The 16,385-nt window shown below is 35.9% G+C and overlaps 1 protein-coding gene across 1 annotated transcript in view; it reads left to right on the plus strand.

Annotated features, from left to right (window-relative positions):
• RYR3 (ryanodine receptor 3) overlaps positions 1-16,385 on the plus strand; it is a 473,873-nt gene that overhangs the window by 175,525 nt on the left and 281,963 nt on the right. Inside the window, exon 19 of the mRNA XM_049790221.1 lies at positions 3,048-3,289. Within this exon, the coding sequence (XP_049646178.1) occupies positions 3,048-3,289 (242 nt within the window). The remainder of the gene's footprint in view (positions 1-3,047; positions 3,290-16,385) is intronic.

Genomic DNA, 16,385 nt, shown 5'->3' on the forward strand with positions numbered 1-16,385 from the left:
AAGAGTTTCCTGGTCTTCTGTTCCCATCCATTGATGTGGCTGAATTCCTCTGTTTTCATTTTTTTGGTTTTGCTTTCATTATTCCTGGTTTTATGAGAGCTAAAAGTTAAGTTTCTAAATTCCCAAACTTTTTTAAAAAAAATAGTATTGGAATCTATGGCTCTGATTTATGTGCACCTCAATTACAATAGAAAATATGTGCTATCCTGTAGTGGTTATGCCACCAACATTTAGCTGGACTGGCTAAGGTTCCTGGCTAGGGTTCATGGTTGCTGATATATTTAGTTGAAGAGATATTGCAGTCCAACTGACTTGAGCAGTGATTAAAAATTGTGGTCATTTGTTCCCAATCACAGCTGTCCAGCAAGATGATTCTCAATGCTACAAATTGTTCTATTTTCAGGCTAATAAAAATGCCGCTCAAGCCATGACAGGTCAGGGCTCAATACAAGAGTGTCTACTATCTATTACAGCATCTAGAATGGCTGCTCCAAGTAGTTTTCTCAAGACTCTTTACAGCTCCTAGCTGTGGCTGGAGAGAACATCCTGTATGTATGGGCAACTACCAGTTCCAAATATTTCTGACACTAGAAATAAAGGTATAAAATTGAAACCTCCTGGATCCTTTGGACTCAGTATCTTCCAAAGTGGATCGGAGGTCTGGTCTGGTCTACCCATTTGGGGGAAGTTTCCTTTGTATCTGAATTGAATCTTGTTACAAGGCAGCTTTCAGGTTGCTATCTAGAACTCTAAAATGGTATCTAGAAATCTAGAACTTTAAAAGAGTAGCCAAGATTGTAGGTCCTTTTGGCTGAAAGTGTGTGGTTATAATTCCTAACTGAGCATAACTATTGTGTGATTATAACTCCTACTCAACTCCTGAAGGCTGCTCCCCTTCTGAACCAAGAGTGGCTACCCCACCCTTGGTTGTGTTTAACAAGTCTTGAGATGCTACCATTCATGAGTTCCAAAACAAAACTGCCTTCTGTGAAAGCCTAATAAACTTAGAAGGTTTTGTACAGCTAAATCAGCTCAGGCAGAGCCAAGGGGTAGCTCTAGGGTCTGTTTCATTTCTGGTCTTGTTTATGGAATGTCTACTCCCTGCTTATGCAAGACTGACTGCTTTCTGCTTTGGGCTTCACTTAACACATTCTGTTTTAGATTTAGTTAGTAACAGTATAAACCTAACGGTTTTCAAGTCCTTTGAATCGAGCTTCCTCCCTCCCTAGGCTGATACCAAACTCCTGCTCTGCTCACTTTTTTTTTTATTTATGTTTTGTGGGCTACACCTGGTGGTGTTCCATGCTCACTCCTGGCTTTTCACTCAGGGATCACCCCTGGCAGGGCTTGGAGGACCATATGGGTTGCCAGGGATCATACCCAGTAAACTGCATGCAATATAAGTGGCACACCCATTGTCTTATTGCATCAGGCCCCTCTGTTTATTCTTTATGAGTGTTTTATGTTGATGCCTCAGAAATCATTCAGGTAACTGCTCCTTTGGGCCAACCTGGTCCCCTCCCATCTCATTTTCCCATGCTTTTTTTTTTTTTATTTTACTTGAAGCCCCATGATTTACAATACCATTAATGATAGGATCTCATCCACACCCAGTTCTAACACCACACCCTCCAACAGATTGTCCACTTCTGTCCATGATTAACTTGACACCCTCCCTTTCTGCCAATCCAGCCACTGTCTCCTCCACCACGGCTATATATTTTAAACATGAATGCAAGTTTTGTACTTTCTTCATAGTGCATATTAATTAGATAAGCTCTCTTCTTTCTTAAACCATTTTAGCAACATGAGTCTCCATTAATAGTACTGAGTTTTTTTGTGGTCTCTGAAAAATAGCCATTTACCCCTAAGGGTTACTAGTGAAGGTCAGAATGAGGGACATGCAAAACCCTAATCTGCTAATCCAACAACTTTCTTTATTGGCCTACTCCCTTCCAAAAATATAGGTAGCCCACAAACCTGCATTTCCACATAGATTTTTCTCTCATCTACCTGGTTTTCTAGACCCATTTTAAAATTAAAACAGAGTCCAGAATGGTAAGTTTCTAAGTGATTCCATCCAGAAATATTCCTGGATTTATTTGCTATGTCAAAACTTCTAATCCTCTATGAGCTTGCATAATAGTGACTTCTTTCCTGTTTTTGTGGCAATTTGGTTGATTTTATTTTTTTCTCTGTTTAATTGGCATATAATTGACAAATAAATCAAAATATGTCCAAAGCAAGTAGGTAATGACTATATACATTGTGAAATAATTTAATTAATGGATATATTCATATAATTTTCCTTTTTATCAAATGAAAATATTTCAGTTACACTCTAAGAAAATTTTACTTCTACAACACCATATTACCAATGACTGTGCTAAGTTATTATACTCTCAGACCTTATTCTTATAATAGTTTGTACCCCTTTCCTAACACTTCCTTATACTACCCATAATCTTGCAGAGTTTATTTTAATTTTCTATGAATCATGCTTTTTCATTTTAGATGTACTTACTGAATTTGTCTTTCTCAGGCTTATATCTCATAATGAGATTCTTAATAATTCCTTGAGGCCATTGTTACTAATAGTGCTTGTGTAAAAAAGCTGTGGTGGTGTAAATGGGTTGCTAAAGCCACTTACTAGGAAATAGATCATGAGTCGTTTCTTTAGATAAAAAGAAACAAGGGTTGTAATCGTGCAACTCTGCATGACATTTTCACCATCTTCATCCATAAAATATATTTCATAAACATTATTGCCTGGATGGAGTATTGAAGGAGATATCCTTTATGCCTTGTAATAAAATTGATGTTTCCTAGACACCTTCCCACTTAGTGTCAAAAGCTCTAAGCTCTGTCTACTTTAAGAACACTAAGAAAATCACATATTGGCACTTGCTTTTGATAGTTTGGGGGCTTTTTGTGGGTGGGGGAAATAGAGGAGGAGAAGTGTTGGACTATCTCCTTTCGTTTGTTTTAACTGTCTCTCGCAGTTCCGAAGAGTTTGTAGATGCCACTTATCCCATTTTTAATTTCAGTATCCGGCCAAACATCTTCCTGGGAGTGGCTGAGGGCTCAGCACAGTACAGGAAGTGGTACTTTGAGCTGATCATCGACCAGGTGGACTCCTTCCTGACAGCAGAACCCACACATCTTCGGGTGGGCTGGGCCTCTTCATCAGGCTATGCCCCGTACCCTGGTGGTGGAGAAGGATGGGGTGGCAATGGTGTTGGTGATGACCTATACTCCTATGGCTTTGACGGACTTCATCTTTGGTCAGGTGAGTACCTTGCCCTTTTAGCTTCTTGACTTTGATTGAGTTTCAAATTATTCAAGTTGAAATGGTGGCTTTCTATTGAAATATCCTAGTTAGGCATCTGATAAAGGTATCAGATCAGAAGTCACTGCTTTTAAACTCTTGTTCTTGCCCTTCTAGCTTGAAGATCTAGTACAGTTCACTTATTGAACTCTGTATTGATATCTACTTCATCCTGAGGCAGAGGATTATAGAGATAATATGGACAAATAATATGAAAAAAACCTAGCATTTATTTATCTAAGAGTGAACTACATACCTTTTGCACACTTTCTGGTATGTAAAACTTTGAGAGAAAAAGAATCCAAAAGTTGTTTAAGTATACACAAAGATTTTTCAGCAATGTATTCATAATAGCACTGAGTGTTAATTATAATTTATTGACAAGCACACTGTAGTTTCAGTTTAGATGACAAAGTTAGCATCTTGCCAGTATGGCATATTACTTCCACTTACACTTTATAAAATGTAAGGATATATACTCAATATAAACAAGGTGTTAATTTCTTAATATTTCAATGCTTTCATTTTTTAAGATAAACATTAATGCTTTCTCTAGGCATGCCAATGATCTCTGCTAGGAAATGTTGACTTCTGCCTGTATAAAAAGAATACAAAAGAACTCTTAGGCTTTCACCCCAAAATGATAGCTCTATTCCTCTCTTATACAGAATAGCTTATCTTATCTTTTGCCAAACACTAATTAAAGATATTGTGTTCCTTCTAGCAATCCCTTACTGTAAACATGTCCATGTGCCATATTTTCAACACTGGGTATGAGGTCTGAAGCAGGGTTTTTATGTGAATTAATAAACCAAAACAATCATAAGCAGCATGTTGTTTAGTCTCTGGGTGTTAGATTTTTCAACATCATTTTATAATCAATCTTGGTCTCTGTTGTGTTGTTGTCTGACAGGGTGTTTGGTATAATTCTTATATTTATATTTATATTCTTAGATTTGTGTCCTAAGGTGTGCTCTATCCTTGAGAAATTCCATGTGCACTTGAGAAGAATGTGTGTTCAGCTTTTTGAGGATGAAAAGCCCTGTATTGATCTCTTAGTCCTAGTTCTTTTAGTTTGTCATTTAGGGCTCTTAGGTCTTTGCTAGTGCTCTGCCTAGGATCTATCTAGTGGCAATAATGGCATGTTCAAATCTCCCTCTACTATTACATTTCTGTCCATGTGTTTCTCTAAATTTTTGAGGAAAAGCATTACCTATTTTGCTGGCTCTACATTTGGTGCATAAGTGTTGATCAGAGTTAGTATTTCATGGTCTATTGTCCCCCTGATCGATAAGTAATGTCATCTTTTTCTCTAAGTACTTTCTTGAGATTGAATGTGATTTGGTCTGATATCAGTATGACTGTACCAGCTTTTATTTGTTTTCCAGAGGCTTATCTAATTGTTTTATATCCTTTTACTTGAGCCTGTATCTATCCTGAACTTTTAAGTGTGTTTCTTACAGACAGCAGATGTCTGAGGTTTTTTTCCTGATCCAACTCACTGTGCCTTTTAATGGAAGAATTTGATTCATTGACATTTAAGGAAACTATTGACATAAATGACTGTTGTGCCATTACATTGTATAGCATTACTACTGTTACAATTGGGAATTTGGTCTATGTAGTAGAATTTGGTCTTTGAGTAGTTCATTTCATTTAGGGTCGATTTTGTTAGCTTGAACATTGTGAGTCCTTTTTTTCTCCAAAACTGTTTTTAACCCTCCCTCCCATGTAAATGAGAATTTTGCTGGATAGTGGACTCTAAGTCCACTCTTTAATTCAATAGTTTGAGTATGTCATTCCACTCTTTTCTTGCCTGGATTGTTTCTAATGAAAGATCTCATTTGATTCTTACATTTTTCCCTTGTACTTTGGGTTTTTCTTTTCTCTTATTGCTTTAAAGAGTCCATCTCTCTCTTTGTTTTTTTGCCATTTGGATTACTAATGTCTTGGTGTTGTTCTGTCATGGCCAATTTTGTTTGGCACTCTTTTTGCCTCTTGGATTTGTAGTAAAGCCTCTTTCCCAAAGATGGAAATGTCCTTTGCTATTATTTCCCTCATTACTTGTTTTACTTCTTTCCCCTTTCCCGCCTTTTTTGGTATTCCTATAATTTAGAGATTATTTAATTTATCTTTGCTCATTAAATTCCATAAATTTTCCTTTAATATTTTATCTCTCCTTCCATTTTTGACTTTTTTTTCGTTTTGATTTCTGGCTTGTAATTTGTCTTCAAGTTTATCTATGCAATTCTCCATCTGTGTAACTCACTATTATGGCTTGCTAACATGTTTTTTAGTTCCTTCAGTTCTATTTGTATGAATTCTCTCATCTAATGAGTTCTTCTTTGAGTTAATTTAATTGTTCATCTATATATTGTTTAATTTCACAGGCTAGTGACCCATTTATTTCTACTAATAAAATATTGTTTTGATTTTAAGCCTTCAACTATAAGCTCAGACATTTTGGTGGACTTGGAAATTTGCCAGAATTTCTCTCCATATCCCAACTGTAGGTGTCTTCCTTAGCTTCACTATTGGTCTTTGAATTTAGTGGTTTGGAATGCTGGAGTTTCAGGGTGTTTAAGAAAGTGATCTATTGAACTGTTTGTATAAAAGGTAGCTAGAGGTATATTTTCTTTAGAGGCTATTTTTCTAACCAAGCAAGATTAATCAAGTATGATTAAAAAATTGCAAACTAGTTCATTGGTTTGTTACATTGGATTTTGAGCTGTATATTTTCTAATATAAAGGAATGCTAGATCCAATATGCCAAGAACTATATGATATAAATTAAAATATCTTCGGTTTCGGAAAAGAAGGATTAATGGGAAGGACTGGAGGTTTCCTGTTCCTGCCCAGACACAGACCTGATTGGCTGCAGAATACAGATGATCAGTACTGGTTGAGCAACCTGAAATGAGACTGAGGAAAGGTCTTATAGACAGCCATGATCATGTTTGATGGAAGGAACCAAGATGCGAGGTTCCTTGTTCCCACCCAAACACAGACCTGACTGACCACAGAAGACAGATGATCAGGACTGGCACTGAAAATCTATGTACAGAATTCTGTATGTTTGAAATACAGTCTGTTCTTGTTCCATGCATCCTAGGGATAACATGATAAATGAGTATGGAAAAATGGCAGGTTAATGGATTGTAGTAAAGTCTTCTTGTTTCCCTAGCCTCTGAACTTAAATAGCCCTCATTCAATCTTCATGGAAGTTGGGGAAATAATCTTCCCTTCTTAGCTTTCAGATCCACATAATGTGGATTTTTTTTTCTTTGTGGACATTAGATTAGGTCAATAGTAGCTGTTAGCTTATATCAGCATCTCAGAAAGCTGTCTCTGGCTTTGATATGATTTAAGAAGAAAGAGTCATTATACTGTAACACATTCTCATCATCTGAGTTTAGTGGCATGGAACCTGCAGGAGTAAAATAGATTTTATTAGGAAAGTCAGTTATTCTTATTTTCTGAGTGTTGCTTAGATTCATAACTTAAGCAAATTTTCTGGATCCCAGGCCACTCTTGAAGACAATTTTGCATGGACATTTGATAAGTAACTGATACTTGGATCCTGGTGTGAAGCTAACTGGACCATATTTTCAAAGAGAAACCAATCATTCTCAAAGAAAAATTTTACTCAGTCATTTTCAGACTTGGAAATGCATGGGGACATTTAGTGTATTTATTTGAGAAAAAATGTGTGAAATGAATACACCAGTGACTCGGGCTGCAAAGAGCCCAGTCATTGAGCATCAAGAAAGACTGCTGTCTGACCTAGAATAGTGTATTATGTCATGAGCACATAGTCCTCCCCTCTTCCCTCTGGCCTGCCACCTCTGAAGGCTAGGAAGATGTATTTGCCAAACTTACAGTCATCATTCCTAATAAAGGCTCCTAAGATTAGAGAAAGAGGAAAAAATATTGGGACTCAGCTTTTCAAAAGCTATTTTTTGGCACCTAAACAGTAACCATATTCAGTAATCTAATGCCATATAAATAAACTCATGAAACTACTCCTTCGGATATTTTTTTCATCTCTGATGAGATGTAGGGTAACTGTTCTCTTGAGTCTAAACAGTACTCTGAATTCTCCTACCCACTCACTAAAATACAGGCCTTACATAAAACATTGCAAGTAAATATAATCAGATATGCTTTAGCTGACAAAAATGGATTTCTGTTAATGATCCCCATAAAGTATTGTAGTGAATTCTGAATGTTTTGACAAAAGAGTAATTGTCCAGTAAAGAGAAACAATGGAAATGCAATGGAAAGGAGAGAATAAGGGTGACTAGAAAGAGACTAGAAATTAATCAAAGTAATTTTTCCTTTTCCTTGAGATAAAAAATGCTCATATCCATTATTAACATTAAATAAATCCATATTCATAAAGTGAACCATTGTTTCAAACTGGTCTTTTAAAGCACTTGGAAAGAATTGCTTTGCTCCTAATGCATTGTAAATGGAGAGTACAAAAGGAGAATGACTTTGGATTTATGCCTGCATTTGAATCCCTGCTCTTCCACTTAATAGTTTTTTGACATTGGGAAAATTACTTAACCTCTCAGAGATTTGATTTTTTCTGATATAATGAAGAAACTATAAGCCTCTTAAGAAATTTGCGTGAGATAATGGACACAAAGTTCATGACACTTACTAAATACCCAAGACATATTTTTTTCCCTCCCTCATCATCACTGTGATCTTCACTGTAGTTATAAAGACCTGGTCCAGAGTTTAAGGTTTCTCAAGCTCTGTGAGAGTCACTCCCTCCTGAAAAAACCCACATTTTATGCTTAATGGGAGAGGAAATTGCATTGAAAGATCCTTGATATGAATGAGTTTTCTCTCTATACAAGAGGAGAATGGCCGCCATTACTTGGACTTTTTAACACCATGCCTATGAAAGAACTTTCAAGTATCACCTATAAAAATAAGTCCCATCTTGAGAGTAGTAAGGCTATATATCCAAAGCACAGCCTCAGCAACACTGAAAACATGCAACCACTGAAAATTTAAAGGTACCTTCCAAGATGTTAGGCAGGCACTAGGGAAGTGCTGTAGGGTTGGGGAAAACAGAAAGAGTATCGGAGCACTGGTGAAGGGAGTTGACACTGGTGGTAGGATGGTGTTGAAATATTATATGTCTAAAACTCAACTATCAGTAACTATGTAAACCATGGTTTTGTAATTTTTTTAAAGAAATTATGTCCCATCCCTACCTTGTCTACTTCTCCCTTCAGAACCCTTTGTCTGTTCAGTCACCGTGACTTAACCCTTGGTGACTCTTTTCTTTCCAAGGCCTCAATTTTCCTCTAATCTAGTCTGCATCTAGCTTTTCAAGAGGGTGCATGGTATTTACTTTGGCTCTGAGCTACATATAAAACAGTATAGCTATGAAATAATTTTACTAGATAAAAAATAGACATACCTTTGAACCACTATTCCATTGGGGAAAAAATTGGAGTTATTAGAGGAGTTTACATTCCTCAAAGATGAATAAATAAAATAGAATCATTTCCTGATACAGTGTGACTTCTGACCATCCGGATAATTTAGCTCTAGCATGGACTGTTTAGAAAGGCCTCCCTACAAAGGAACATGTCTCCCTAAGATGCCCCGGGGAATTGGTTTGTCTGTCAAAGTATACTCCACTGACATTAAATCTTTCCAACTTCAGAGGAGAGGGTCAGAAGAATGTCTGTCAAATCCCAGCATTCTCTGATTCTCTTCCATTTCATATGATCAAAGTTATCTGTATTTATGTAACATGCGAAGTTCTGCAATGCCCAGGTCACTAGAAATGTTGAGTCTCAGGATTTCTGGTATCTTATAATGCTCATCAGAATAAACCAAATACTGCACTACTATATTGTAGGGTCAATTAAAAAATGTGTGGCTTATGATTAAGTAATTTTTCCTTCATCTCAAAGATGCTTGATTTGGAAAGTCCTTCCCAGCTTCTGGAATATTCAGGTTGATTTGTCTCTAAATCAGAGGAAATTTCTTTTCTTGATATAAAAATTTTCACTTAGGCAGCATAATTCACAATATTTTCATAATAAAGTTTCAGGTATCCAGTGTTCCAACACCAATGCCACCATCAGTGTCAATTCTTTCCATCAGTACCCCAAATTCCCTTTAGGTTTGTAAAGGCAAGGCTCCCAAGCCTACCTCAGCAGATGTTCTTTCTCAAAGTTGTAAATAATTTTTTAGAAAAGTTTAGCTGACTTTCAAAAATGTCTAACAATTTTGATTTTTCTTTCCAAAATTCTGTTTCTTCTTCCTTCTCTTCCTCCTTCTCTTCTTCCTCTTTTTCTTCCTCCTCCTCCTCTGGCTCTTCCTCCTTCCTTATTAAGAAAAATGTGAGGAGAGAAAAAGAGAGAAGTGTGTGTTCATGGGAGAACAGGCAATGCCAGAGTAGAAAAAGGCAAGCTAAAAAAAAAAAAAAAACAGAGATAAGCAAGTGATATATGTGTTCAAGGGAGAACACAGGCTTGAAGATAAAACCTCTGGGTAATGTTCTCAATGTGTCAAATATGTTGAGAATATTTGAAAGTGGTTTTTTGAGAAATATTACAATAAAAGAGGTTATGCATTTCAATAGCTGATATTTTTTAACAACCACTATTGGTACTTAGCCCTTAATAGTACCATCGTATCACTTTTTATGTTTCTCCTGATTTGGCAATATTTGTTAGCCTACTAATTAAACCTTATGGAAATACAAGAACAAACAATAATAGTCTTTTAGAGGTACAAACAATAATGGCCTTCGTTGAGAATTACAGTGTGTCTTGTAATTAGTGTGTCTTGTTAGACACCTTTTAATCACTCCCCATGAATCATTTATTCAACATTCAATAATCTCTGAACATTAATATTTTCACTTGACAGATAAGGAGACTGGAAGCCTCATAAGTTATTTTTTACCTATCAAAGGGTAAGTGAGAGAATCTTCACTGTCACCTGAACCCAGGGAATCTGGATATAGACATAGTTAGAACTACTACAGCATCTACCCTTTAACTGATAGAGAAACAGGAATAATTTGCTTCATCAGCATAGGAATCACCATTGTATCTCATAGACAGTTCCTCATGCATCATTGTAGTCATTACTAGACCTTATTTATTGATTAAGAAGCTGACTCTCAAAAAACTTCACAATTTTTTTGGTTCATGTAGAAGATACTACTAGGCTTTGAACTCAGCACTTTGAATATACAAATATACTTCTCACCTATCTCCCACCTTTATGTCAATAGAGCTGGAAGGCCAAGAATCCTTTTTATCTTTAATCATTTATTTACAGTATGGTAAATATCATCTTTTTATACTCACAGTGCTCCTCTACCAAATCCACAGCCAGATGTGCAAAAATGTCCTTTCACCATTATTGCATAGACCCTCTTCATTCCACCTTAACATGCTGACCTTACTGCAATATTTGTTTTCTTTGGGGATTGTCTAATAATTTGTTTTTGTTGATTTGTACTCTTTGTGTGAGTGAAATCACCTGATATTTGTCCTTTTCTTTCTGAGTCACTTCGTTCCACATGATTCTCAACAATCCCATTCGGGCTGCAGCAAACTATAAGAGTTCAGCTTTTCTCATAGATGAGTACTACAATTTCTTCATCCACTCGTTATTGAATAACTTGATTATATTCAGGCCTTGACTATTATAAGTAATTTTGTGATGAACAGAGGTGTGCTTATGTTATTTCAAATCAGTGTTTTAGTGTTCTTGGGATAGATGTCCAGGAATAAAATAACAAATCCTTATGGATTTGGTTTTTTTATTCTTATTATTTGGTGGTGCTGGAAATTGAACCCAAATCTCAAGCACTTAGTCATTGAGCTGCATTTCCTGGCCCATAGAAGCTATATCTTAAATTTTTTTAGAATCTCTGAACTATTTTCTATGGAGACTGAGCCAGACAACAATCCCTCCAGCAGTGAATGACAGTTTCTTTTCACCCCATCCCTACCAGCAATTATTATTTACAGACTTGTTTATATAGGCCATCCTTGATGGTGTGAGGTACTTTTTAATTGCATTTAAGGATGTTTTGTTTTAGTTTTTATTTAAACACAGTGGTTGCAAAATATTTATAGTTGGGTTTCAGTCATCGAATATACACTACCCTCCACCAGAGCAACTTTCCCATCACTACTGTTCCACATCATTCTCCTTCCCTACCCCCTGCATGTCTTTGGGACAAATATTCTATTTCTTTCTCACTGTTATTGTTATGCTAGTTGCTAGTACAGTTATTTCTCTAACTTCACTAACAGCTCTTTGTGGTAAGCTCATGTAATATTAGGTCTAGACCTTCCGGCCCACATCTCTATTGTCTTTGGGTATTATTACCTTAATGTCTTTATTTTTCATAGATCCCACAGATGGGTTAGACTATCCAGTGTCTACCTCTCTCCCTCTGACTCATTTTACTAGCATTTCACTAGTTTCCATGTCCATCCAGGTATAGACAAATTTCATGATTTTATTTTTCCTAACAGCTGCAAAGTATTCCATTGTGTAGCATATGACCGTTATTTTTAGCCACTCATTTGCTGTTGGTTGCTGTTGCTCTGGGTTGTTTCAAAATTCTGGCTATTGTAAATAGCACTACAATGAACATAGGTGAGCAGAAGGCAAATAATCACCCAAAATTACAAGGAGAATCAAAAGATTTAGTTTGCTTTATTTTCACTTTTTGTTTTTGAGGGGCATGCCCTGAAGTGTTCAGAATTTACTCCTGGTTTTGTGCTCAGGAGACTATATGTAGTGCTCAGGGTTGAATCCCAGGATGCCACATGCAAAGTAAGGTATAAGACCTGCTGTACTATATCTGTGCCAGGATGTTTTATTAAGGGTGCAATAGTCTCACTGTTTAAAAATACACAACTTAATTTAGAATCTATAACTAGAGTATCAGTAACCACTTAAAATATTAAATAGTTGTAAAGAGATAAGAAATATAGTATAAATGTATAAATTAATCTACAGAATTAATGACTCACTATTGGGGAACTTTTGAATTACTTTGCCGTATTATGAAGTCTATAAAACCAAGTTCTAATGTAATTGAACTATATATATATATATATATATATTTCATTTTATCAACCAAATGCTTGTGACATAAGTAGAAAAACAAACTATAAAGCCTAAAATATTAAATTTTGATTAAGTGTACATGTAGAAGCATTCTGAATTGGTTTTCCCTTGATTATATTTTGCTAATTATATAAACACTTAAAATGAGCATTACTTTGGTCATAAAATACATATTTATAATTTTTCCTAAAACTCATTTTAATATAAAAATTATTGAAATAATATGAGCTAGTTATAAGAGTACATAATAATAGATAAATATTAGTATACTGATTTGTGCATCATTTGTTGCTACATTATGTTCACTACTAGTCTAATTCTGTTCTTTATTTTAAAAAATTGCTCTTTTTAAGCCAATTTATCCAATACCCTGCCTGCTTACCCTTTGGTAACCATTAATTCTGTCTTTTCACTGAAAAGTTTGATTTTTTTTTTCACAAATATAAAAAGATGGGCCCAGGGGCCAAGCAATATCAGGTGAATTGGTGGAGAAAAAAAAGGACAGAACTAAATATCAAAGCCAAAATCAACAACATTGGAATTAAGAGACACAAATTCTAGCAATCTAAATTTTAAATAATCCTGTTATTTGAGCAGGGGTGGGGCAAAAGGTTAGAATACACTCTGGGAACACGGTGGAGAGAGGCTGATATTGGTGGTGTGATTCAAAAGTCTGAAACCCAACTATGAAAGACTTTGCAAATCATAATAGTTTCAATAAAATAAAATTAGATTAAAAAATTGGGGGTTCGGGGGGGTAGGTCACACCCGGCAGTGCTCAGGGGTTACTACTAGCACTAGGCTCAGAAATCGCTCCTGACAGGCTCAGGGGACCATATGGGAGGCCGAGAATCGAACCACCATCCTCCTACATGCAAGGCAAACACCCTACCTCCATACTATCTCTCTGGCCCCCCAAAATTGGGGGGTTTTAACTCATTCACTTTTATGCCACATGTGTGAAATGATGTAGTGTCAGTATTATTTCACAAAACATAGTATCCTCTTGGTCTATCCATTTGGTTGCAAATGACTTTTATTTTTCTATAGCTGAATTTTATTTCTTTGTATGAATATATATAGCACATTTATCTACTCATCTGTAAATGTAGGATATTTGCAGCTTTGAGCTATTATAAATAATGCCCCAAGGATAGAGGTGTATATATTTTTTTGAGTAGTTGTGCATTTGTATTTTTGTATAAATTTCCAATTACGATAATTAAATCATATGGAATCTTTGTTTTTAATTTTTAAAGAATCTCCATATTTTTTCCATGTTGGCTGTGCTACTTATATTTTCACCAATGGTGTATTATGGGTCCTTCCCAAATTCTCTCTAAGACTTGTTATTTATCTTTTTGATAAAAGCCATTCTCACAGGTATGAGGTCATGTTTTATTGTTTTAATTTGCACTTCCCAAATAAAGGACAATCAACATCTTTTCATGTGTCCTTAAGCCATCTGTGTGTCTTCTCTGAAGAAAACTCTGTTTATATCCTCTGTCTGCTTTTTAATGATATTTTCAGTTTCCTGTTGAGTTTTTTTGAGTTCTTTATTTCATATACTAGTCCCCTGGATTATACAATTTTAAAATGTCTGATCCTATTTACTCTTAATAATTTTCACTGTCTTCGTGTTGCTGTATTTTTGACCCATTCTCAGGCATCAATCCCAGTGATGCCCAAAGGACTATATATTAACATAGATTGAGCTTAAGGCTCCCATATGCTAAAACTATACTTCATTTAGTCTTTTGTGCCATCTTTCTAGCCCTTGGTTTTGAATTAGCTTTGTATACAGTGTTAGTGGTCAGATTTTATTATTTATCATACGACTGCTTACTTTTTCTAACACAATTTATTGAATAGACGTTGATTGTTCCCCTTGTGTGCTCTTTTACAAAGCTCATTACTAAATTCCTACGTGTGAAATGTTTCAGTTACATAGGGATTGTCTTCCTGACTGTCTGGGATCCTTAAGATTCTTATGTTGCTCCTCTTGAATTGGGCTCAAATATATTTTGTCAGCTGTTTCTTTATTTTAATGTTCTTTTTGCTTAATTTTTTTTGGAAGCATTATGCAGCTCATCTTCAATTTCACTGATTCTGTCCTTAGAACTGTTACTCTGCTTGTGAGGCCTTCCAGTGAGGGTTTTTTTTTTTTATTTCACCTACAAGTCTTTCAATCTGTCATTTCTGTTTGAGATTTTTCATTTGTGTTCTCATACCCTCTTGTGTTTTATTGGCTATCCATTCTATTGTTTCTTTAGTTCCTTGAACATGCTCAACATTTCCTCTCCAAAATCCCTATCAGAGAGGTAATATGACTGGTTCATACTGTTTGCATCTTCAGGGCAACCATTTTCCCTTACTTAGAGTGATGAGGTATGTGATTTCTCACTATGACTTTTGCAGTCTGGAGTGTTTATTCTGTGTTGTTGTAGAGCTGAGTATCTTGAGTTAGGATGTCTTTAAATACTGACCAGGAGGTATGAAGAGGTAAAGAAGTGCACGGCAGAGGAATGAAACGTAGTAGCTGTGCCCATCTCAAACCTCCTGACCTAGGAGCTAAGTGGTGCTCCTGCGTGCCAGAGTTTCTTCAATGCCTCAGTTGATTCTGAAGAGGGTTTTTAGCTATGCTTCATGCCCAGTGGCTACCACAGCTGCTCCTCAGTGGGACTCCAACAGCACTAGCTCAACAATGGTGGCAACAATAATATCGAGGATTCAAATGCCTGCACTGGGTACTATGGGTAAATCAGGTGCAGGGAGCTTTCTCAGCATTGTGCTACAGTGCTTAATTTCTCTGTCATAAATTGATTCTTCTGTCTTAAATTGCTTGTCCATAAATGTGTAGACTTATTTCTATGCTCTCATTTCTATTGTATTAATTTGTGTATTTTTATTATAATATCAGGCTGTTTGACTATTGTAGCTTTGTACTATGGTTTAGGGTCAAGAAATATAGTGTCTCCATTTCCCTCTCCCCAGTGTTTTTGCAATTCATATTTTTCTAAGACCCAAATAAATTTCATAGTTTTCTGTTTGACTTTGAGGAATTTTATATATAGATTGCATTAACCATGTATATTTCTTTAGGTAATATAGGCATCTTAAGTGTTAATCCTGACATTCCATGAACACTTTTGTTTTTCAATATTGTTTTAAGTTTTTAGTGTCCAACACGTTTTTAATCTCTTTGATTAGAGGTATTTCTTTCTTTTTTTTCTTTATTTAAACACCTTGATTACAAACATTATTGTAGTTGGGTTTCAGTCATGTAAAGAACAGCTCCCTTCGCCGGTGCACCATTCCCATCACCAATGTCCCAAATCTTCCTCCTCCCCACCCCACCCCCACCTGTACTCTAGACAGGCTCTCCACTTTCCTCATTCATTCATATTATTATGATAGTTCTCAATGTAGTTATTTCTCTAATCAGGGGTTCTCAAACTTTTTAAACAGGGGGCCAGTTCACTGTCCTTCAGACAGTTGGAGGGCCAGATTATAGTAAAAACAAAAATTATGAACAAATTTCTATGCACACTGCATATATCTTATTTAGAAGTGAAGAAACAAAATGGGAATAAATACAATATGTGGCCCACAGGCCGTAGTTTGAAGACCCCTGCAACTGCACTCACCACTTTTTGTGGTTTGCTTCATGTCTTAAGCTGGACCATCCAGCCCTCCTCGGTTAGAGGTTTCTCTACATATTTAATTCTCATGATAAAATTACAAGTTACAATGTTTTTCTGGCGTCTCTTCATGCTAACTCATTACTTGCGCAGAAAATGAAAGCATCTTTCATACTACTTTTGTAGCTATAACCTCATTTTAATATCTAACTTCTGCACTTTTATTGCTTTCCTCCTAATAGCATTGAAATGTGGTGGTGGGAAGTGATTATGATGATTTA

This window comes from Suncus etruscus, chromosome 16 (assembly GCF_024139225.1).
Source record: "Suncus etruscus isolate mSunEtr1 chromosome 16, mSunEtr1.pri.cur, whole genome shotgun sequence".
Classification (NCBI taxonomy): domain Eukaryota; kingdom Metazoa; phylum Chordata; class Mammalia; order Eulipotyphla; family Soricidae; genus Suncus; species Suncus etruscus.